We start from the raw sequence: 24,824 nt of genomic DNA on the forward strand, positions 1-24,824 counted from the left end.
GCTATTTCATGATCCATTTTGTCGAATGCAGCAGAAAGATCTGTGTAAATTGCATCTACCTGCGACCTTTTTTCCATATGCCGTACGATGAAAGAGGTGAATAATACAAGGTTAGTGGTAGTGGAGCGTTTCGAAACGAAGCCATGCTGGTCTGACGAAATATATAAAACAAGTTATCCGAGATGTCTTTAACAGGACGTTTCTTTTCGTTCGCGGTCACTAGTCTTAACGTTTGTAAGTTTGATCTAAAAGTGAGCTTGCTGAACCGATCGTCAGCAATCTTTATTTACTTTTCGCCAGCATACCGTGCTGCCAGTATGTTACACTTTGAGATTACGCCGACAAAAATACCGCAACAAATTTTCCCGTGCACAACATAACGCTTAAGGTTGCTAAGAATGCAGCCAATCTAGAGCCCAAAAGCTCATTCTCTCGCTTGAAAATAATCAAAGCAGCAAACTGCTTCCGCTCTCACACCACAGGGCGCTCCTCGGCCGCAAACACGATTGCGAGCAGTCAGTCGCTCAGTATAGTTGATCCAGAGTGGTCGTAGTGTCGTTGGAATCAAGGCACATTTAGTGAAGGCAGCAATCGGATGATTACGCAAGCTCGCTATAGAAAGGATCACCGTAAAATAAAACAAATCGACCGCTTAAAGGTGAAAGCATGAAAACGGGCAAGCATAATCCCACAAAGACTAATTTGGGCTTCCCATAGAGCTTCATATTGCAACACGACAACCACGTGATCACCAGGAACGATTCCGACATTACGGTGCAAAACGGGATCATCTTGGGGACTTGGACCGAGTCATATGCCAGACAAATCACAGGCTCAACTTAAATCCCTTTTGTTCACTTCGGTCACAGGATCAGCTCGTAGGGCCTGAGCCCAAGCAAGTTGTTCGCGCACCCACAAGCACACATAGAAGGCCTTCATAAAGGTACATGTGCTTCACAATGAAGACCTCATGGAAGCTAAGTTAACAATGTATCGCCTCGATAGAGGGCCTTTTATTTACAGGCCAAAGCGTGGTTCATCAATCCCCACTCATCAACTGAGTCAACTGCTAGAGGGCGCTGGAAAGGCGACACCTTGGACCACCTCACCAAGTTCCAGCGAGCAATTTCGGTGGCGGTTCTGTCAGCTGGTGAACAGGCGCGAGTCCTCCCGCCTTGAGGGTTCTGTGTGTGACACTCTAGGGCGGTGGAGCACAAAGTGCTGATGCGGCAGCGCAGTGGTGCGAGGTAGTGCCACCGGCGGCAAAGCCTGCCGGCGCGATCGTGCATGGCGCGGCAGCAAATCGACGGTAGCGGACAGCGTGCGGCAGACGCAGCATCACGGGGCCCCCAACGATCGTTTGAGTCAGCTGAAGTTGTCAGATTATACTAGACTACTGTATGTATAACCAATAGATTTAAGTACACAATGATCCCAGTGTTTATTTCTTAAGACGTCCACTCCCGCTAGGTTTATCTTGAGTTGCGTTTTGCTCGATCTTACATTAACAAAGAGTCCTTAGTGTTTAGTGCGTGTTGCGCCTGGATTGCGAACTCCATTCGTATCGAGACGAACGATTTCTCCTAGATAGAGAGGGAAATTGGAACATTGGCGCCCAACCTAAAAACCCACTAACGTCAGAGTAGAGATTGGTGTCTAAAAACAACATCGTTATTTAACCATGGAGTTCGAACATTTGGCAGATGATGAGTTGGACCTTGAGCTTCTGATACGAGGTACGAAAGAGATAAAAGGATTAGACCGACAGGGGAAAGTAATACGTCTATGTCAACTTTCACGTAACAAGTCTTCAGCTCTACCAACGGCTTCAAACAACATAATGTCAGATGTAGACAACATTTATCAATGTCAAGCAAGGTTACAAAATATTCTCCAAACGGTTGAATCGTCGTTTAGACAAAACAATGCAGACCAACTAAAAATTTGTCGATCGAGGCTTATGCATTACCAGCTCCGACTCTCTTTAATCACCGATAGCTTCATAACGGCCAATGCAAACAAATCGTTGGCTAAAATCAAGCAAATCTTGGCCAGGATACAGGACTTCATGCTGCATCAACCATCCACCAACCCGGACGCAAAAGAGGATATTGACATTCTCCCTGGAGATAGGGAAACCCTTCAAAGGCTTAGGGATCCCCTATTACAATCTAGTGTAAAGGAATCTCAGCAACAGCCACTAATCGAGGATCGGGAACAGCAACCAGCAGTAGTCAATCAACAGGCACAGGGACAAGTGGAGGACGAAAAGCAAGACTTACATCAAGAGCAACAAATAATAGCGCAGCAACAGCAACTGCTGAGGCAGCAACAAGAACGTCAATACTGGGAACAATGTAGGCAACAGCAGGAACAAATCCATCAACAGCAGTTGCAACAGTTTCAACAACAACAACAAGAGCTACAACACCTTCTACAGCAGGAAAGAACAAAAAGACAGCAAATAGAAAACCAAATGGGACTATTGCAACATCGTCAGCAGGAACAATATCAACAGCATCCTAACGTGAGCCAACACGATAAATCCTCCCCTAGCGTAAATTGGCCGCTGGATTATCCAGGACAGATCCCACCGCATGCGATACCAGGAGTAGATCAGTTACCACACGACCTCAGGAACGACTTCATGCGCTTCTTACGATCTCAGAATAGACCAAACACCCCGAGGTCAGGTGGACAAGTGCAAAATTCAGCAAGGTTCACGCAGCCGGTTCACAAGTGGCCCTTTGAATACTCTGGTCAACCCAACATCATACAGTTGGGTGAATTTCTTAACCAAGTAAACACTTTTGCCGACACGGAAGGAATTGATGAGCAAACTCTACTTCGGTCAATCAAACATCTCTTGAAAGGTCGCGCTCTCCAATGGTACACACGTTCCTATCTTTATCTAACCAGCTGGGAGACATTCAGATTAGAAATCAAGCAAGAATTTCTTCCGCCCAATTATTCAGAGATCATTAAGCAAGACTTATACTTGCGATTCCAAGGTTCTAACGAATCGTTCACATCGTTTTACAGAGACCTCGTGGCAGCTTTTGAAATAGTGGAACCAGCCATATCAGAATCAGAGAAACTGTTCATCGTGAAATCCCACCTGAACCCGGATTATTCACCAATCGCTGCTGCTTCCCGAGCCAGGTCAATTAAAGAGCTAGTAGTGGTATGCAAGGACTTCGAAGTATCTCGATCGTATGCAATCAGAGGAAGGTCGTCTTTGACACCACGCACTTATTGGCCAAAACAGGAAACATCTTCATTTCAGCGAGCGTCAACAAACAGAACAGAAAATCCTAGCCGTCAAATTTTGACCCGACAACCATTTCACACAGCTCAACTCAACATGATGGAACTAAACCGAGAAGAGGAAGACGATTGGAACGCACAGGAGATTCGAGAGCATGAAGCCATGCAACAGGACATCGCTCTACGGAACGAGACAGCTGCAAATGTCGCGGAGGAAGTGAACGCGGTGCGCTTGCAGAACAATTTTCGAGACAGGCAAACAACAAACTCACAGAACATAGGTAATGGAGAGCAGCGCTCAAGAGAGTTGGCGTCAACTATCATATGTTGGCAATGCGAAAATCCAGGCCATACCTATCCTAACTGTCCCAACCAGAAACTATATATCTTTTGTTACAGTTGCGGGAAAAAAGGATGTACCACTCGCAACTGCGAAGCTTGCATATCAAGATGGAAGCAGCTGGATTCCAGTAATGTTTCACAGCAGTCGGGAAACCGCAGATGGGAGAACCCTCAATAAAGGGTGTGGGCTCTCCCGCTAAAACTGTTGTTCCCTCACTCCTCAATATTCCCGCTTTCTGTAGAGCAGAATCGATTATGATCAATCCCCACGATAGTGACAATCGGCCATATGCGCACATCAATATGTTAGGACGGCAGATACGTGGTCTGCTGGATAGTGGAGCAACCTGTAGTTTAATCGGCGGTTCACTATGCACACTGGCGGATGAATTGGGGTTGCACAAATTTCCAGTGAACGGAGAAGTTAAAACAGCAGACAACTCTGCGCACTCAGTATCATTTTTCGCCTACGTGCCCATATCATACAACAATAAAAACCACGCAATACCAATGCTTTTTGTTGAAACCATGCCATCAATACTAATTTTGGGCATGGACTTTTGGTCCAAATTCGGTATCCAAGCCACCGTATGCGGAGTAACAACTAATCACGACATCAACTCATCCATCGTCAGTTCCCTATCGGCACAGGATAAGCAGAGATTGGACACGGTAATCCAGCAGTTTCCAACGTCAAAAAAACTAGGCAGGTTGGGAAAAACAAGCTTATATTTTCACAAAATCGACACAGGCAATGCAACTCCTTTCAAGCAAAAACACTATCCGATGTCTAGATTTGTGTTAGAAAACTTGAATAAAGAAGTTGACCGCATGTTGCACCTAGGAGTGATCGAAAACGCAGTTTGCTGTCCCTGGAACAACCCTACGGTAGCAGTCAAGAAAAAAGATGGTTCAATGAGGCTGTGCTTGGATGCAAGAAAATTAAACACAGTCATAGTACAAGAGGCATATCCCATTCCCCAGATTGCTTCCATTATGAATAATTTGAGTGGATCTAGGTTCTTGTCATCGATTGATTTGGAATCGGCATTTTGGCAAATACCGCTAGAAAACGAATCGAAACAGAAAACGGCATTCACTATCCCACAGAGAGGCCACTTCCAATTCACAGTAGTCCCGTTTGGCCTATCAACGGCCAGTCAGGCGCTCTCCCGGGTGATGAGCCACATCTTTATTGATCTCGAGCCCAAAGTATTCGTATATTTGGACGACTTGGTGCTGGCTACCGAAACGTTCCAGGAACACTTAGATCTCCTGCAGGAGGTCGCACGTAGACTAAAGAGCGCACAACTGACGATCAACGCTGAAAAATCCGTCTTCTGCAGGAAGAGCCTCAAGTACTTAGGTTACGTACTGGACGAGACAGGCTGGCACGTTGACGAAGAAAAGGTAGAGGCAATTAGCAAGTTTCCTGCTCCAACTACTAAGAAAGAGCTTCAGCGATTTATTGGGATGTGTGGTTGGTATCGGCGATTCATAAAAAACTTTTCGCAAATCGCATCCCCTCTAACAGAGCTCACCAAGGCCAGGATCAAGTTCCGCTGGACAGAAGAATGCGAGACAGCCTTTCAAACCCTTAAGAGTCATCTCACATCTGCTCCGGTTCTAGCAACTCCGGATTATTCAAAACCGTTCGCCCTTGCTTGCGACGCAAGCGACGTAGCGTTGGGAGGAGTACTCACACAAGATACCGAAGGCCACGAAAGAGTGATCTGCTACTTCTCACAAAAACTTTCATCTTCCGAACGAAAGTACTCAGTCACACAACGAGAATGTTTGGCAGTAATACGGTCCATTGAAAAGTTCAGGGGATACCTGGAAGGTACGCATTTCACCGTCTACTGCGATCACTCGAGTTTAACTTACCTTAAGTCAATGAAAAACCCTACACCTTTGCTAGCAAGATGGATTCTACGCTTAAACGCCTATTCGTTCGATATAAAATATCGCAAAGGAACCTCGAATGTTGTACCGGATTGTCTAAGTCGAGTGGAAATCGTCAACGCAATCAACACGATACATCAAAGCACTTCTGATCCGTGGTACGATAAACTTGTACAGGATACTTTAGCGAATCCGGATAACTTTCCAGACTTCAAGGTCATTGGAGAACACCTCTACAAAAACTGTACGGTAAAGAATGAAACAGGAGGCAAGCATCATCAATGGAAAAAGGTAGTTCCTACGCACTTACGGCGAGATATAATGCATCGCAGCCACGACATTCCGACGGCAGCCCACCTAGGAGGAGAACGCACATTAAATCGGATACAGCGAGACTACTATTGGCCACGGATGGCGATGGACGTGCGTAAATATGTACAAGCATGCAATGTTTGTAAAGCCAGCAAGGCACCCAATACGACACTAACACCAACTTTAGGGAACACAAAACCAGCTCAGCTACCGTGGGAACTAATTTCAATAGACTACATTGGACCGATCACCCGCTCCAAAAAGGGAAACACCGTCCTTCTTGTAATCATCGATTGGGTGACCAAGTTTATCATTACAGAGCCCTTCCGCACGGCAAATGCTCAAAAGATGGCCGATTTTCTAGAGCAGTACGTCTTTCAACGATTTTCCACCCCAAGAATAATAGTCTCTGACTCAGGCTCACAGTTTTTGTCTCACGTATTCCAGTCATTGCTGAAACGGTATAACATCATACACATGCGAACAGCATTCTACACGCCGATGTGCAATGCTGCCGAGAGAACAAATCGAACACTAATTACTTGCGTAAGATCCCTTCTCGACGAAGACCAAAGAGACTGGGACGTACACATTCAACAACTTGTTTGCGCAATCAACACGGCCAAACACGAAACCCTTGGTTGTAGTCCTTACTACTGCAATTTTGGCAGAGATCATATTTTATTCACTGATCAATATCCGCTGGCCAAACTGAACTCCCTACAAGATCCGACTGAAGCACAAAAGGTGCGCCTTAAGACGATTCAGAATGTCCAGCAGTTTGTCATTGGCAGAATAAAGGCCGCACACGAAAGCAGCAAAAAAAGATACGACCTCAGGGCACGGGTTAGAGGCTTCAACGTAGGAGATGTGGTATGGAGGCGCTCATTCGAGCTGTCTCAAGCAGCGGAACATCGCACAAAAAAGCTAGGAGCGAAATTTATTCCATGCATTGTACGACAAGTTCAAGGATGCAACAATTACTTGCTAGAAGACATAAAGACCTCGAAAACTGGAGTTTATCACTCGAAGGATATTAAAGCAGATTGATTCTACTTTTTGCCAGCTATGTACGCAGTTAGACTGTCGACCAAGAGCACTCACGCCACTAAAACCGTTGCTTTTGACCGATTAGAGGCCCCATACAATCATAATTGAAACCCTATCGGCAACAGTAATTACCAGATCACGACCTCCAGAATGGGTACTTATGCCATTCCTTCTCGGTAAATACATTCGCACGCAAACACTAAATATACTAAAGGACTGATCACAAACAACACATGACATGACACTATAAAATAGAAACGAGGCGTAGATCAGAACAATTCTCATTAAAATTTGAATTTGCAATAGGTATTTTCTCGGTGCAATTTCTGGCGCCCAACTATAATAAATGTACACAGATATTGAAGATGCGATCAACCTAGATTTAAATAGACAGTAGGCTAGAATAAGAAATATTCCGCACAGTTAATTGGCGGTGATAACCCTCTTGTATATCTGGCACCAAGAGGTGTAGCAAGAAAATCAGTTACCGTTAGCTAATAAGATATGTTTTGAAACACCGTAAAGTACAGAAGCTGCGATCATCGATGTCCAAATTGGAGAATATTTAGTCGAGATTACATAGAGTAAAAAATCGATAAGCCTCTTCAACATCTTACGTCAAAACGTAAACGAAATTTTTGCGGATGTAAGCCTCCGCAAAAATTTCGTGACCACTTGTATGATGTTGTGTTACACTTTGAGATTACGCCGACAAAAATACCGCAACAAATTTTCCCGTGCACAACATAACGCTTAAGGTTGCTAAGAATGCAGCCAATCTAGAGCCCAAAAGCTCATTCTCTCGCTTGAAAATAATCAAAGCAGCAAACTGCTTCCGCTCTCACACCACAGGGCGCTCCTCGGCCGCAAACACGATTGCGAGCAGTCAGTCGCTCAGTATAGTTGATCCAGAGTGGTCGTAGTGTCGTTGGAATCAAGGCACATTTAGTGAAGGAAGCAATCGGATGATTACGCAAGCTCGCTATAGAAAGGATCACCGTAAAATAAAACAAATCGACCGCTTAAAGGTGAAAGCATGAAAACGGGCAAGCATAATCCCACAAAGACTAATTTGGGCTTCCCATAGAGCTTCATATTGCAACACGACAACCACGTGATCACCAGGAACGATTCCGACATTACGGTGCAAAACGGGATCATCTTGGGGACTTGGACCGAGTCATATGCCAGACAAATCACAGGCTCAACTTAAATCCCTTTTGTTCACTTCGGTCACAGGATCAGCTCGTAGGGCCTGAGCCCAAGCAAGTTGTTCGCGCACCCACAAGCACACATAGAAGGCCTTCATAAAGGTACATGTGCTTCACAATGAAGACCTCATGGAAGCTAAGTTAACAATGTATCGCCTCGATAGAGGGCCTTTTATTTACAGGCCAAAGCGTGGTTCATCAATCCCCACTCATCAACTGAGTCAACTGCTAGAGGGCGCTGGAAAGGCGACACCTTGGACCACCTCACCAAGTTCCAGCGAGCAATTTCGGTGGCGGTTCTGTCAGCTGGTGAACAGGCGCGAGTCCTCCCGCCTTGAGGGTTCTGTGTGTGACACTCTAGGGCGGTGGAGCACAAAGTGCTGATGCGGCAGCGCAGTGGTGCGAGGTAGTGCCACCGGCGGCAAAGCCTGCCGGCGCGATCGTGCATGGCGCGGCAGCAAATCGACGGTAGCGGACAGCGTGCGGCAGACGCAGCATCACGGGGCCCCCAACGATCGTTTGAGTCAGCTGAAGTTGTCAGATTATACTAGACTACTGTATGTATAACCAATAGATTTAAGTACACAATGATCCCAGTGTTTATTTCTTAAGACGTCCACTCCCGTTAGGTTTATCTTGAGTTGCGTTTTGTTCGATCTTACATTAACAAAGAGTCCTTAGTGTTTAGTGCGTGTTGCGCCTGGATTGCGAACTCCATTCGTATCGAGACGAACGATTTCTCCTAGATAGAGAGGGAAATTGGAACAAGTATTGTGAATGATATTTACAATTAACAAAGAAGTATACTTAGAGGTGTATACTTTTACTGGGTCATTACAACTCTTACCCCTTAAGTGTTTACAATGTACAAATGATTTTCAAAAGTGATCTTAAATTTTTACAAATTGAAAATATTTTAAATAATATTTATGATTAAACATTTCATTGTTTTCTTCGATAGTAAACAAAATTCCTTTCTATTTTCGCCTTTTTCAGTCGATTCGATCTCCTTAAGGTAGGAGTTTTTATTTCTGCTGCTTCATCTCGATCGCCATCCAATGATCCAGAAAATCTCCGGCATTTGATGACTGGTTCCTCAAATCCTCGACAATTTTCTTTTTCGTAAAAACTCGATGAGCGAAAATCTCGCTTGCGACTGTAGCTTCCTTCAGTGCGCGCCTCATCATGACTGCTAGCGTAAGGGAATAGGATTCCGCTCGCCTTAGCAGTTGTGTTCTTTGGTAGCTTAAGCTGGTTACGATGCGCCGTGACGACCACGTTTCCAACAGATACCTAAAAGATGTTTTTGGAAAGTTTCCGTAAATAATTTGCTCTTAGTCATCTACTAAAATCCTGGGAATTGTGGTTTTTATAATAAACCACATCTCCCATCGTCAGTTTATCTAATGGTTCATTGAGTTGAGTTTTTTCCGGCTCAATGATCTTTGGTTTAGTTACATCACTATGGGGGGGGGGGGGGATTCAGCTAAATGAAACTTATAATCAGAATTAGGATTCAGTAAATCAATTAACATTTTGGGTTTATATTTAAAAACTATTTCGGACGGAAAATCCCCATCAGACGTCAAACAAGTGTTCCTGTAATTTATCAGGAATTAATTTATTTGATCCTCAACATCTAATCTTTTAATTTCCTGTTCCAACATAAATTTCTTGTAAACCTCTTTCACAATTCTTACAGAACGTTCAGCTTGACCGTTACTGGAAGGGTTGTAAGGAGGACTTTTTAGAACCTTTATACCTTGCCTTTCTAAAAAGGTAATGAAATCAGAAGAATTAAATGGAGGACCCCCATCTGTTACCACAACATCTGGTAACCCAAATCTAGCAAATACTCCAATAAACTTTTTTAAAACTTTCTTAGCATCGGTTCCATATTTCATCAGCTCTATTTCAATCCATTTTGAGTAACTATCAACAATCAATAAAAATGTTTTGTGTTCAAAATGGAAGAAATCAGCATGAATTCGGCTAAAAGGTCTCTTAGTAGGAATCCAAGCAGAATTGATTTTTGGTTTTGGAACCACAGCCATCTTTCTGCAAGATTCGCAATCACCAAAATATTTTTCAATGTCTGAGTTAATTCCAAACCAAAAAATTGCCCGTCGAGCTAACTTTTTCATTTTTACAACACCAGAATGATTGGCGTGTAACAGTTTTAAAATCCCACTATGCATGGTTTTTGGTATCACGACCCTGTCTTGAAACAACACACACTCACTTACAACTTCTAAATCAACTCGATTAGAAAATATGTGAGCATAGCTTTTGTCCACTCTTTCTGGCCAACCATTCTGTGTAAAATAAATAATTTGTTGTAAAAATTCGTCTTTCCTCGTTTCATTGGAAACCTGGGAAAAATCAACAGGAAAATCTTGGCTAAAATTAATGCCTTTTACAACTTCTTTATCAAATTGACTAGGGACAGCCTGATTCAATGGAAAACGTGAGCAAAAGTCAGCATCACCCATCTTCTCAGACGGTCTTTATTTGATTTCAAAGTCGTAAATAGACATTTCTAAGATGTATCTTTGAAACCTATTCACAAAGATAGAATTTTTCCCAGCCTTCCCAAAAATTCCTACTAAAGGTTTGTGATCTGTGTAAATAACAAACCTTTGACCATATAAAAACTTGTGAAATTTTTTCACCGTACAAACAAAGGCTAATGCTTCTAAATAAAGTATAGGATACTTCATTTGAGCACTGTTTAGAGAAAAAGAAGTGAAAGAAATAGGGTTTTCCATACCATTTATCTCATGCGCAATCACTCCCCCTAACCCATATCCTGAAGCATCTGAAACAACAACTATCGGTTCCAAAGGGTCGAAAAACTCTGAAATATTAGCAGAAAGCAGCTCATTTTTGCACCTAACGAAAGCTTTGTCACTATTCTCATCCCACACATACTTCACGTCCTTCTTTAGCAACCTATACAAACTACCTAGCTTCGAAGACAGGTGGGGTACGAATTTATTATAGAAGTTTACGAGCCCCAAAAACGCTTTTAGCTTAGTCACATTTTTTGGAACAGGTGTATCCCTAACTGTTGCAAGTTTATCTGGACAAGGAAACAACCCATTCGCTGAAATAATATGACCTAGGTATGGAAGAGATGACACAAAAAATCTACATTTACTCCAATTAACTTTAATGTTCGCTTGAGATAATTTATCTAAAACCTTGAAAACCTTTTTACGACAGTCGTTTATATCCCTCCCTGCCACAAGTACATCATCCAAATAGCATCAACGTTCCCTAACCCGGCTAGAATCAGATCCAGAACCTGTTGGAAAATAGCTGCACTTGAAGATGCGCCTTGGGGTAACCTGTTGTAAGTAAATAGTCCCTTGATCGTGTTAATAACTACAAACTTCTTAGATTTTTCTGACAGCTTAAGTTGAGTATACGCACCTTCTCAATCAAGGGCACAAAAAACTTTACAACCCGCTAGATTCGCAAAAATATCCTGCGCTAATGGTAAAGGATAACTATTGGGAACTATCAATTTATTAATAGAAACCTTACAGTCGATTACCATCCTAATCTCACCATTCTTTTTAGGGACAACAACGACTGGAGAAGCCCACTCACTAGTCTTTATGGGAGAAATAATGTTTTCCTTTTCTAGCTTCTCTAAATGTTCAACAACCTTATCTCTTAGCCTATATGGAACCTCATATGCTTTTTTGAAAATGGGAGTATTATTTTTTAAAACAATATCTGCTTCAAAACCAATAATTGGTGAAGACGGATCTTTGTTGAAAACGTTAGAATATTGCTTTTTCATATCCATCATAACATTTTCAGCTAGATTTGTAGACCTTACGTTATTGACCTGTGTAGAATTCATAAAATATTCCCTCCAATAGGGGAAAAATACATCCAACCATTTACGTCCAAGTAATGGCACAAAATTATAATCACAGTTCAATACAAATAGTGGTAACGAACATTCAATGGACTTATATTGTACCATCACGTCAATTTTACCCAAAAAATCAAGCTTCGAACCATTTACTACAACCAAATCCTTTTTTGTATTGTGTAAAGGCATGTCAAATAACTCATGATATAAAGCTGAACTAATCACCGAAACTGCAGACCCACAGTCAACCTCCATTTGCAAATGTTTACCTTGCACAACTAATTGCAAAAAACATGCACTACTAAACCTATTTACGGAAGACACCTGCATGCATGAATATTTACCTGAATCACTATCACTGTCCGTGTCATTCATGCCCGCTTTTAGCCGCTCAAACAAATCAGCTATTTTGTCGTCACCGAAACTCAGGTTCTTCTTGTCGTCTATAAATTTAACAGAGTTCTTCTGCATTCTTTTACGTTTAAAACAAGACCTCTTGATGTGGCCCTTAATGCCACAAAAGTCACAGACTAAATCCGCATAACGCCCAGTCCGCTTCCGTTCCGTACTCCTGCTTTGCCACCTCCGTTTATGAACATTACTACGACTTCTGCTTCTACTATGACTCATATTCCTATCATGTAAATCTCTCCGACCTAAACGGCTTTTAACGGATGCAATTTGGCCACCCTGACGATCATTGATCATTCTAGCCCGAGAACCAGCCAACTCCCAGTTGACAATCATCTTCTCTGCCATTGCCAAACTGAGATTGTCCTCGTTCAAGAGCTTTTCTTGGAGTTTTCCATCGGCAACTCCCATGACCAATTTATCGCGGATAGCCGTTTCCCGAAAATCACCAAAGGCACAGAACTCGGCTTGCAGTTTCACCGCAAGCACAAAGTCCTCTGCCCTTTCGTTAGGTCCTTGCACTCTATTATAGAATTTGTATCTTTGAATAAGGTCTGACTCAACCCTATCAAAGCGCTCTCTAAGTTTTTTAGAAATATCAGCATAAGAAACTAACTTAAGATCTTCCGATGAAGGATACAGAAGCTTAAGTTCTTCATATACAGCAGGCCCACTCAAAGTTACGAAAAGAGCCTTCTGTCTAGCAGCGTCAGTAATGCCATTAACTTGGAACAAATAGTCAAGCCTTTCAGCATAATTTAAAAAAGATGAACCAACTACATAAGGCTCTATTGTTCCGATTAAAACGGTGCCCTTATGGCGGGAATTTTCGTCACTATAAGCCATTATCTAACACAACCAGAATGCAATTTGGAGTATAATAAAAAGAATGAAAACGCTTACCAGATAAATCCGTTCCTCACCAACACCGCCTAACGGTGTAAAACAGAATAGCTTCGTCGCACAATCCGTCAGATTCGACCGGACACGCTGACTCGATGCTCAATCCTGCTGGTTTCAATTCAATTTTAATAAATCGTCTCAAGGAGCTCTTCCGCTCGACTTGCAAAACTTGGCAAATAAAATGCCCGATATTTCCGACAATCTAGATATTTCACGTCAACGCAAACTAGTACACCTTTTTTTCAACCGTGCAAATTGATGGCAGACCCCAGCTTGAAACTGATGAAAACTCGTCAACCATCCGGTCACAAAACGCGATAAAAAACCACCGGAGTACTGCCACCAAATTCACCGCACGAAAAACTTTTTACTGAAGACGCTGTTTAATTTTACAACAGCAATCAGCAACCACCTTTTTTAGCACTTATCACCGGCACTTAATTTACCTCGTCGCCACTAAAACGAGTTATCCGAGATGTCTTTAACAGGACGTTTCTTTTCGTTCGCGGTCACTAGTCTTAACGTTTGTAAGTTTGATCTAAAAGTGAGCTTGCTGAACCGATCGTCAGCAATCTTTATTTACTTTTCGCCAGCATACCGTGCTGCCAGTATTGTGAATGATATTTACAATTAACAAAGAAGTATACTTAGAGGTGTATACTTTTACTGGGTCATTACAATATACTGCGAGCATTTCTGTGTCAAAAAGCTCAGAACAATCAGTTCGAAAAGCTTTGACGAAGCACTCAAGGCGGCAATTCCTCGATAGTTGGAAACGATACGCTTACATCTTTTTTTGTGAACCGGGAATACAAAAGAGTTTTTCCAGCAGCTTGGGAAGACACCATGAGTAAGCAAAGAATCGAAAATCACTGCTAACGGGGATGCAAGAGCATAGATGCAGTTTTGGAGGACAACGGCTGGAACACCATCTGGGCCAACACTGGAAGAATTTTTCAAACGTTTGGCTGCTGTAATCATAACATCCCTAGTTATCGAGTGGTGAGGACCAATATCTGGGAAAACAGGAACATTCGCAGTAGCGCTGATGATAGCATCGGAGCTGGCTGGTACATCCAGGAAAACACTGCTAAATTGTTCGTGAAAAAGAGAGGCTATTTCCTCCATGGTAGAAGCCTCGCGATTGCCATTTTGCATACATGTAGGAATACCAGTTTCCTTCCTCTGAATACTAACATAGCGCCAGAATCCCTTCGGCTTCCGTCCCAGATCACGTTGCAAACGATTAAGGTGTGCATGGAACAACTGTTTGTTGATACTCCTGTACTGAGTATTAGCTATGAGATAGCGCGCTCTTGGCGTCGCAGTTCGAGTTTTGCTGTATTTTTTCAGCGCCGTTCTTTTGTTTTTTTTAAGTCGTTTAAGGTCAGAGGTGACCCATGTGGGATGACGTTGCTCTTTTGTAAACTTCTTCGGAACAAACTGATCAATGGCATACAGTAGCACGTTACAGAGAGTAGAAGCGGCTAGGTTGACAACATGATCTCGAATAAACTCGTCCCAGGCAACTCCCATGAGAAAGGAGTTCATCTCTTCATATTTGGCTTTGCTGAAGTCATAATAAACTGCTTTCGCCCTAGCATCAACGGAAACACTATCACTGTCACGCTGCATTGATTATAGTAATGGTGGGTGATGCCTACAATCTTTTACTAACGAACATGGGGCCCGCATTACGCTACACTTTGTACCCAGTTCGTCGCTCACAAGGCAGAGGTCTAACCAACGACCGTTTTCATTGAGCACCCCGTTCAGCTGTCTAAGGCAAGCTGTGCAGAGGGCGTCCAACAAACATGCGGATGTAAAGCTATTTCCAGAGCGAGTGACGTCGGGATAGAAAAAGCCTTCCGGATTTGACTGCCATGTAATGCCACAGAGAACAGACTAACCAGCAAACGATAAAAAGTGTGTAAAACAGATTGCGCACGCAAAAATATACTCTCCCAATTACACCCCCCGTCATGCTGAGTGGTAAACTAAGATGTGATGTCGCTACCGTCGCACATAGGAGTAAATCAAGTAAAAACCTGATCAAAAGTCAAAAAAGCAAAAGTTTATTAACCATGTTCTGCATAGTCTTATTTTGAAGTGTGATACTTACTGAATCTTTTGACAGCTTATGAGCATCCAGAAGTATTGTTAACCGTTGTTACAGCTGGTTGAAATCGATAGAATTTTAGCTTTCTGTTGTTGCATTCGATGCTCCCGTACCGTTCATTTTTTGCCTTTCTCCTAGAAAGGTATAGCAATCACTTGCAAAATCGAGAGTATAAAAGTGCTCCAAAGGGCCGAATGGCATATATCACTCGACTCAGCTCGACGAGCTGAGCATTTTCTGTATGTGTGTGTGTGTGTGTGTGTGTGTGTGTGTGTGTGTGTGTGTGTGTGTGTGTATGTGCAGATTTTTATTCTCACTCACTTTTCTCAGAGATGGCTGGACCGATTTTCATGAAATTAATTGAAAATGAAAGGTCTTGTTGCCCCATAAGACCCTATTGAATTTTATTGTAATCGGATTTTTAGTTTGGAGGTTATGTATCAAAATGTAAAAAACCATGAAACATCATTATCTCGAAAACTGCACAACGGATTTGAACAAAATTGATTTCAAATGAACGGGCTACCTTAAAAACCCTTAACTTTTAAATTTTATGAAGATTAAACATACGGTACAAAAGTTATGAAACGAAACGTGTTCTGAAGACTGTTTAATCTCACTCATGTTTCTCAGAGATGGCTGGACCGATTTTCATAAAATCAGTGTCAAATGGAAGGTCTAGTTGCCTCATGAGACCTTATTGATTTGTTTTGCAATCGGACTATTACTTTGCCTGTTATGTTTAAAAATGTGAAATCTAGCTATGAAAAGGAACATGTGCCGAAGACTACTTGAACTCACTCACTTTTCTCAGAGATGGCTGACCCAATTTCCACAAAATTAGAGTCAATTGATAAGTCTAGCTGCCTCATAACACCCTATTGAATTTTACTGTAATCGAACTGTAATTTCGTCTGAAATGTACCGAAATGTGAAAATCACGAAACTTCATTATCTCAGAAACTACACAACCGATTTGATTAATAATATTATCAGATGAGCGGGCTAGTTAAGGGTTAACTGATGAATTATGATTGAATACGTGGTTTCAAAGTTTGGCTGCCCTATACGTTCCCATTTCAATTGATTATAATAGAACTTATAAACTTATAAACTATTATAAAGCAACCGTTATGTATAAAATTGTTAATAAAACAAAGAAAGTCTATTATCTCCAAAATTACATGACTTATTTGAAAATAACTAGTGTCATTCGACCGAGTCATCTCTCAAACTTACAAATAACAAACTTCGTAACAATTTGATATGTGGCTCAAAAGTTATGGAAAGAAAAGAAATTCAAAAACTATTTAAAACTATACCTGCTTTGATCGATATATGTGGCCTCAACATAATTTAAATGTGGTATCGTACTATTTGAACGTTCCAAATTCATTGATTCCTTGCGATGTGTTCAAAGTCTGCAAATGTTCGACAAATCGGCCACAGGATATGATCAAAGTCAAATAACAAATCGTTTGAAATGATTGGTTATATCGAAGTGACAGCATTCTCGACTTTTGGCTTCTGTACACCGCCTTAATTCTGTATACATTCATATTGGGTGGTATTCGGTCACTTTCAGCAGATTTTCTGGCATCAATCTGACACCAGAAATACCCATATTGGGAGGTATTTTGGTTGCTTTCCAGAATTTAGAAGTGGTCGTGTTTAAATTCAAAATGGTGTCCAGGGTCAACGTTTGGTTTCTATGCTTCATCGCAATTACGGAAATATTCATATTGAGTATTGTTCGGTCATTTTCGACTATTCCTAGAAGTTGCCATTAAGCAATTCAAAATGATGCTTGAGGTCAATTGTTAGCTCATTGCATCATTCTGGTTCCAGAGATACTCATATTGGATGGTATTTGGTTATTTTAGACTGTTTTTCACAAACCGGAAGTCGCCATCTTGGATTTTAAAATGGTATTTAAGATAATTTCTGGCCTCTGAGCGTCATTCTAGTTGAAGAAACACCCATATTGGGTGTTATTCAATCATTTTCGGCTATTTCCCAGGAACCGGCAGTCGCCAACCTGGTATTCAAAATGGGGTCTTTGGTCGATTTCTCTAGATCCGGAGATACTCATGTTAGACGGAAATCGGCCATTTTTGGCTGTTTACCAGAAACCAGAAGTTACCATCTTACAATTTTAAATGGTGTCTGAGGTCAATTTTTAGCTTCTTGCAACATTCTTGCTGCGGAGATACTCATATTGGGTGGTATTTGGTCACTTTGGGCTGTTTTTCAGAAACCGAAAGTCGTCATTTTGGACTTTAAAATTGCCTGTGGAAGCAATTTCTGTCATCTGGGCGTAATTCTGGGTCCAAAAAACATGCATATTGAATGGTATTTGGTCATTTCCGGCTGTTCAATGAGAATCGTTCATTTCAGGCTGTTTTCCAGAAACCAGAAGTTGCCATCTTAAAATTCAAAATGTTGCCTGAAGTTGATTTATGGCTCCAGTGCATCATTACGATTCCAGAAATACCCATATTGGGTGGTATTTGGTCGTTTGCCGCTTATTTTTTAAAACCGGAAGTCGCCATTTTGAATTTCATAACGGCATTTGGAGACAATTTCTGGATTTCGAACGTCATACTGGTTGAAGAAACACTCATATTGGGTGCTATTTGGTCATTTTCAGCTGTTTTTCAGAAACCGGAAGTCGCTATCTTACAATCCAAAATGTTGCCTGAGGTCGATTATGGAACATATTTGTTACCACTAAAAACATTTACCTGCCAAATTTGGTTCCATTTAGTTGATTAGTTCTCGAGATGTGCAGAAATTTGTGTTTCATTTGTATGGAACCCCTCCCTTCCAGAAAAGGGAGGGGTGTCGAACCATTATGGTCATATTTTTACCCCTTAAAACATCCACATGCCAAATTCGGTTTCACTTGCTTGGTTTGTTCTTGAGTTGTGTAGAAATTTATGTTTCATTTGTAAGGGACCCCTCCCTTTCAAAAGAGGGAGGGGTCTCAAACTATCATAGGAACCTTTATCGGCACCAAAAACCCTTACATATAAATTTTCACGTCGATCGGTTTGGTAGTTTTCGAGCCTATATGGATCAGACAGACAGACCGGACTGCATTTTTATATGTTTAGATTACAACATCAATATTTTAGTACCTAAAGAGTGAATATACATTTATTGGATTGAAGCGTTCATGTAAATCTATTTTTACAAATAAAAGTTTGAATGAGAAAGGCTGGGTCTGACCGCTAGGTGGATTAATTTAGGTTTTTCAAAACAATCAAGTGCAACGTAGTGATTTATCATTAAACCAACTATGGCGATTGTCAAAGAAGGTTAGTTTAATCAATATGTAAACTTCAAAGGCTTATAAGTAGTCTCGATATTGCCAGGGAACATTTTAATAATCACAAAAATGCTGTAAATGAGATTTTTTATATGTCATATTATATGAGGTAAGTTGAGTATCAATGAGTTTCAATGTAAACAGTCAATTGCAAATGAAAGCCTGTATGTTTTTGGTCAAACTGGTGGTATCAGATCATCCGAACCAATCCGAACTCATGAGTTAAATCATTGTGAAAATCATCGAAAAATTTCAACTTTTCAGCTTCCGGCAGTGTTTTTGACTTAGTTACCAGAACACACCTTTGTTATGTAATGAATGACATTCTCAACAGGTTGCTATTGAATTCGGATCCTTCGATTACGAGTTCTAAGCCAAAATCCAAGAAAAACGGTCAAACTTTTTCGTCCGATGCAATGCAAATGTTGCGAGTGAAATGTTCGTACTCGGACAATGATGATAATACTTGTGACTCTTCAGATTCTTCTGAAGGCTCAGATTGATTGATAATCAAAATAGTGTTAACCCCGAACCTCACTGATCTGAAATACAGTTATGTTTCATTCAGAAAGGTGCAGTAGAGAACAAACTACCTTTCAATCCGAACTACATAAAAAATAACGAACCACTCAAAGGTGGGTTATTCCATGAAATTTTTAGTCTCGACTATTATTATACTATATTTTCGATCCATGATACGTTTCCAGTCAAAAAAACCTTCAAAATAATTTTGATCAGGTTTGGTGTTCTAAGTGCTCCACTGTGGGATGGCGTGATTCACTCACAACCAACCCAACTGGTCTAGATTTAATTCTAGCCGACACCAGGAGATTTTCTGAGGCGAAAAATCTCTGGGATCACGCCTTCCATCGTATGAGGAAGTAAAGCCGTAGCCATCGTTTCCGCGATACTGCCGATAGCGTCTTCTACGATTTCAACAGGGCTGATTATGATGGCTTGAAAGACTTCCTTCTGCGTGTTGAGTGGGATGATGTTCTTCGAAGCTACGATGTTAACGTTGCTGTGTCAACCGACTCCGCTATCCTTCTATATGCTATCGACCAATTTGTTCCCATGAAAACCAAGCGTGAAGCAGCTAAACCTGCTTGGACGAACGCCGATCTCAAATACCTAAAAAATGAAACGCGCAGCCCTCCGAAGACACAGCAAGTATCGTACGGACTCTACCAGGGCCAGCTATATGTTAGCAAACGCTGAATATAAGCAACTGAATGATCGTCTGTACAACGCTTATCAGGACCAACTGCAAAATAACCTCAAGAATAACCCCAAAAGTTTTTGGCGGTACGTCAACAGCCAAAGGAAGGAAACCGAATTGCCCTCTACGTTGACTGATGGTTTGCTGGAAGCTGAATCAACTGTGGATATTGCCGACCTCTTCCGATCTCAATTCAGTAGCGTTTTTACCAATGAGCTTCTAGATCCGCAAGACGTGGCTGCCGCTACCAGAAATGTTCCCCGACTGACGGCATCTGATTCGCAAATCGTTATCACCGATGATATGTTCAAAGCAGCAGGTATGGATTTGAAGTGTTCCGCCGGATGCGGCCCAGACGGGATTCCTTCGCTTGTCATAAAACGCTGTATACACTCACTTGAAACACCGCTAACCACAGTATTCAATCGCTCTCTGCGTACAGGAGTGTTCCCTACTTGCTGGAAAGACTCGTATGTGTTTCCGGTCTTAAAAAAGGCTGTAAGCGAGTCGTCTCGAATTATCGCGGAATAGCCGCGTTGAGTGCTACCTCTAAGCTGTTTGAGTTGAGTGTTGCGCATGCGGAACAGCACGGTTTTATGTCTAAACGTTCCACAACGACTAACTTAACCTGCTTCACATCGTTTGTAATTCGTCAATTAGAAAATGGCCAGCAAGTCGATGCTATCTACACCGATTTATCTGCGGCCTTTGATAAAATGAATCACCAGATTGCCATAGCCAAATTTGACAAACTTGGCATGAATGATAATTTGCTTGTATGGCTCGAATCGTATCTAACCGGAAAAAATATGTACGTCAAAATCGGTGACCACATTTCCTCACCTTTTCCCGTTTGGTCCAGTGTTCCTCAGGGAAGTCATCTTGAACCATTTCTATTCTTGCTGTACATGAACGATGTCATCCTTACCCTCAAGTGCTCTAAACTCTCCTACGCCGATGACTTGAAGTTATATTACACGATAAAACAGCCAAAGGACGCGTAGTTCTTGCAACAGCAGTTGGAAACCTTCGCTGACTGGTGTCAACTTAACCGGATGTCGTTGAACGTATCCAAATGCTCGGTCATTTCGCTTAGTCGCAAAAGCTCCAACATCAATTTCAACTACGCTTTGGCAGGTGTACAGTTAAAGCGCGAATCAACGGTGAAAGATCTGGGAATTCTGCTCGATACCAAACTGAACTTCAAAGATCATGTTGCATACATCGTTTCGAAAGCCTCGTCGCAGCTAGGATTCCTGTTTCGCTTTGCCAAGAAGTTTAAAAACATTTACTGCCTGAAAGCATTATACTGTGCAATTGTTCGGCCGTTACTGGAATATGCCTCTGTGGTTTGGGCACCCTATAATCAGGATGGGAAGAACTGCGTTGAGGCTGTTCAACGCAGATTCGTCCGCATCGCTTTGCGCCACCTCAGGTGGGCAAATCCACTCCACCTACCCTGTTATGAAAGTCGTTGCTTGCTGTTTAGATTAGAACTATTGGAGGATAGACGCAACTTGGCTAAAGCGTGCTTCATAGCTGACCTCCTTCAGGGTAATATTGACTGCTCTTCGCTACTTAGCTCTTTGAACATCAACATACGCCGCCGCCACTTCCGATCGCACCCGTTCCTGAGAATCCGTCGTGCAAGGACTGATTATGGCCGTCATGAACCAATGAGTAACATGTCTCGAGTGTTTAATAGTTGTTACCATGTTTATAACTTTAATGTATCTCGCGAAGCGAACAAACGTAGTTTTAAGCGCATTTTGTGTTAATTTTAAGCTGTTATTATTAGTGAGGTCATTGGGGTAAACATATTGTCTGTTGACTAAAATAAATAATAATAATAATAATAATAATAATAATAATAATAATAATAATAATAATAATAATAATAATAATAAAGCCGTTGGCCCGGTCCGTTAATTAACGGGTTGTGAGTTAGGGTCCTGGGTGGAGTCGCCTCCCTGGGCGTCGGTGATTGGCACAACAACAGTGGCGGAGCTAGACCGACGGAAATAAGCGAGAATAAAAAAAAAAAGATGGCAGCACTAACCGTTGTAAAGGTGTCGTGGGCAAAATGTATGAAAAAACTGGAAGTCAGGAATCTTGTTCTAGTCATCTTTGGTAAAGTACTGTGATCGATACTTGGCGGTAAATTGGATGATGGAGTGTGGCGCAGACGTATGAATCACGAGTTGTACCGGGTACACAAACATGCAAACATGCTGAGGTAATACAGCGGGGCTAGACATGTAGCCAAAATATCTGACGAGAGAACCGCCAACACTATATTCAGCAGAGAGCCAGGAAGAGGCCGTCGACTCTGTGGTAGCCCTCACACTCGGTGGATGTGCGCAGTGAAAGAAGATAGCTGGTGTACGGGGTGACTGGAGAACGGCTGCCCAAGACAGAGGGGTCCATCTTTAATTCGTTCTGCCTTATACCGATAAACGGTCCTTCGGCCAACAAAGTAAGTAAGTAAGTAAATAAACTCTCCCAGCAGCTCTAACAAGCCAGTAGCGTATGTTCAAGTTCCGGTTCAGGAGAATAACTGTTATAGATTATATAGACGTTTTTTGTCGAGGGCCCTTTTCTCTAATCTCTGATACATTAAGTTGAACATCAACATTTAGTTATAGCTGTTTAAACTTTGTTACATATTTTGTCATTAACTCTTAATAATTTGCACTCAAATCTCACAAATAGATACCGTCCATTAATTCGAAAATGTTTCCTAACAAACTTGTTTTCAGAATTTCACTAATTCTTCTAACTTCCGTGAAGCGCGCTACGCAACATGAAACAATTTTGACATTTTTGAACGCAACTTTCATTGTCATTAATGAACGCGAGAAAACTCAGACTTTTTTGCCATACTAATCAAGAAATGTTGTTATTACAGATGTCAGGGGGTTGCGAATTTGACGATGACTGAGAACATGCTAGTCGTATATTTAAATGTCCTATTTTTACTCTTTCGGATAAATTTACTCAACGTCAGTTTTTGCATTCTCGGAGATTATTCATTAATAACATCCGTTTGGTGAACGGTAAAAAGAGCAGTCATCATCTCCCGCTCTATGCATTGATTCCATTAGGTCACAAAGCTCTGCTGGTTACCCGCATCGATGAGATGAGTTTGCTTGTGATTTCGGTTTTTTGCACTCTGTCAAACCATGGATGGATCGCGAAAGTTATTAGTCCCATGAGAAGTGAGGATCCAGGATATGAGGATGCTACTGCTGTGTTTTCTCTTTCTCTCTGTGCCGGTATCGGCGGCTCTCAGAGTAACGCAAAACATTTTTGACTTAGACGCTCGCGCAAAGTATATTACAACCTTTTCGTAAGATCAGCGTTGAGTCAGAAGTCAGCAGAGTTGGTGCGCGGACCGCATATCGTTGATTTGATTGCTTCGCGCGTTTCTTGTTTGCGTTGCATTCGATTTTGTCTGGTGTGCGCGAAAAAAAAAAATTCTAGGGGTACCAATTCACTGTTTTTGGACTTATCCCTTATACTGAGACAATTTTCGATAGAGTAAAATATTCCTATTTTCATTGGAAAATTTTGTGAAACTCACTAGGCATGGTTTGTGATTGGTATATCTGATGATGTGCTTGGCCGTGCTTGGTGACTGACGTTCTGATCCATAAAAAATGGCTATAAAATAAGACATACTATGCAAAACAGTATTAACAAGTTATTTATTTTTAAGCTCATGTTGTCGTTTTTAGTTCGTTGAATTGCCGGTATGTGTGTGTATGTTTTCCTGACCAAAAAAGATGTGCGGATAACTTACTGAATCATACAGAAAAGTGTTGATAGCGGGTAATTTAAAATGATCTAAATATGCACTGTGAAAGAGTATGTAAGTGAGAAGTTATTTTTTCAATCAGTGAAATCTCAGTTGCCGAAAAGAAAACACGGCAGAATATTGCAGAAAGGTGAAGTCGATAAAATCTGGTACAAGGATCAACATGAAATTATATCGATGTTGAACACGCGCTTCGTTGAAATGATCTCTCCCATCGTAAGAGGCCGGCGGCGTAAAGCAAACAGCACGGCTATCATCATAAGCGCGAGTGTTCTAGAGTGAGAGTGTTAATTTTATTGATTGCATTTTGCTGCTCTGACTTTTCACCGTCCGGTAATATTCTCCTCGAGTCATCGGTTATTACGTTCTCTATTATCGAACTATGATCTCTTCATTCAGTGCGCGTTACAGTCTTCCCATGACCAGAAATTACGCACAACTCACCGTCAGTTTGTGAACACGCAAGTGAATCAGGAAAAAGTGTACAGTCGTTTATTCGATTGTGTCTGGCGAATGCCTCTTTGCAGACCCCGAAGTATTGTAAAAAGTATGTTAACAAATAGTACTTGAAGGTCACTGAACTTACGCCTGCTAGTAACGCTCGGAGAAGGCAAGAGATGATGATTTTGGTAATTATTGGCTTGGTCGCAATTACCGCGAGACCCAAAAAATGATGATGCTTCTGTCATGTGTCCGGGAGTTGTTTTTTGTACGATTCGGCCCTTATAATCTGGTTGATTCATTCTGTTGTATTGATGATCGAAAATAAAAAAAAAAAATAATAATAACATAAAAAACTGCAAATATTTTTAAGCTTTGGAAGAAATTACTACTTTTTACAATTATTGCAGTGCAAAATAATACCCAAAACAATTTTACTTTTCGCTTAGGTTATTCAATTTCAGAAATAACTATAATATTGCAGAAGCTAGAATGACTTAGGTTTCGTGCAGTGATTCAAATATCATTCTGCGGAAACAATCTTGACGTAAAAGGAAATATAAAAACGTTTTTTATTTTCATTTTTTTTTTCAATACTTCACCTAGT

At 41.5% G+C, this 24,824-nt stretch overlaps 3 protein-coding genes across 5 annotated transcripts in view; 2 read left to right on the plus strand and 1 right to left on the minus strand.

The window, feature by feature from the left end:
* Positions 1-1,681: 1,681 nt before the first annotated feature.
* On the plus strand, positions 1,682-3,787 carry LOC129728873 (uncharacterized). The gene has a single exon (XM_055687340.1). It carries the CDS (start codon positions 1,682-1,684, stop codon positions 3,785-3,787), a length of 2,106 nt encoding a protein of 701 aa, XP_055543315.1.
* A 5,132-nt stretch (positions 3,788-8,919) lies between these two features.
* Positions 8,920-13,859, minus strand: LOC129729913 (uncharacterized). 3 transcript variants are annotated; one of them, XR_008728760.1, is made up of 3 exons: positions 13,737-13,822; positions 13,291-13,492; positions 8,920-9,380 (listed from the first exon to the last, which is right to left on the minus strand). XR_008728760.1 is itself a non-coding variant. In XM_055688822.1 (2 exons), the coding sequence occupies exons 1-2, from the start codon at positions 13,231-13,233 to the stop codon at positions 9,343-9,345; spliced, it is 951 nt and encodes a 316-aa protein (XP_055544797.1). In that variant the 5' UTR covers positions 13,234-13,247; the 3' UTR covers positions 8,920-9,342. The 3 variants fall into 3 exon arrangements, 1 of the variants encoding a protein (XP_055544797.1); XR_008728759.1 differs by having other exon boundaries at positions 13,291-13,859; XM_055688822.1 differs by lacking the exons at positions 13,291-13,492; positions 13,737-13,822 and adding an exon at positions 12,321-13,247.
* Positions 13,860-23,330: 9,471 nt separating this feature from the next.
* The window catches only part of LOC129732498 (uncharacterized), a 126,226-nt gene continuing 124,732 nt past the window's right edge, over positions 23,331-24,824 (plus strand). The window contains exon 1 of the mRNA XM_055693428.1: positions 23,331-24,405. The gene's annotated coding sequence lies outside the window, so the exon portion shown is untranslated. The remainder of the gene's footprint in view (positions 24,406-24,824) is intronic.

The sequence above is a fragment of the Wyeomyia smithii genome, chromosome 3 (genome assembly GCF_029784165.1).
Source record: "Wyeomyia smithii strain HCP4-BCI-WySm-NY-G18 chromosome 3, ASM2978416v1, whole genome shotgun sequence".
Classification (NCBI taxonomy): Eukaryota; Metazoa; Arthropoda; class Insecta; order Diptera; family Culicidae; genus Wyeomyia; species Wyeomyia smithii.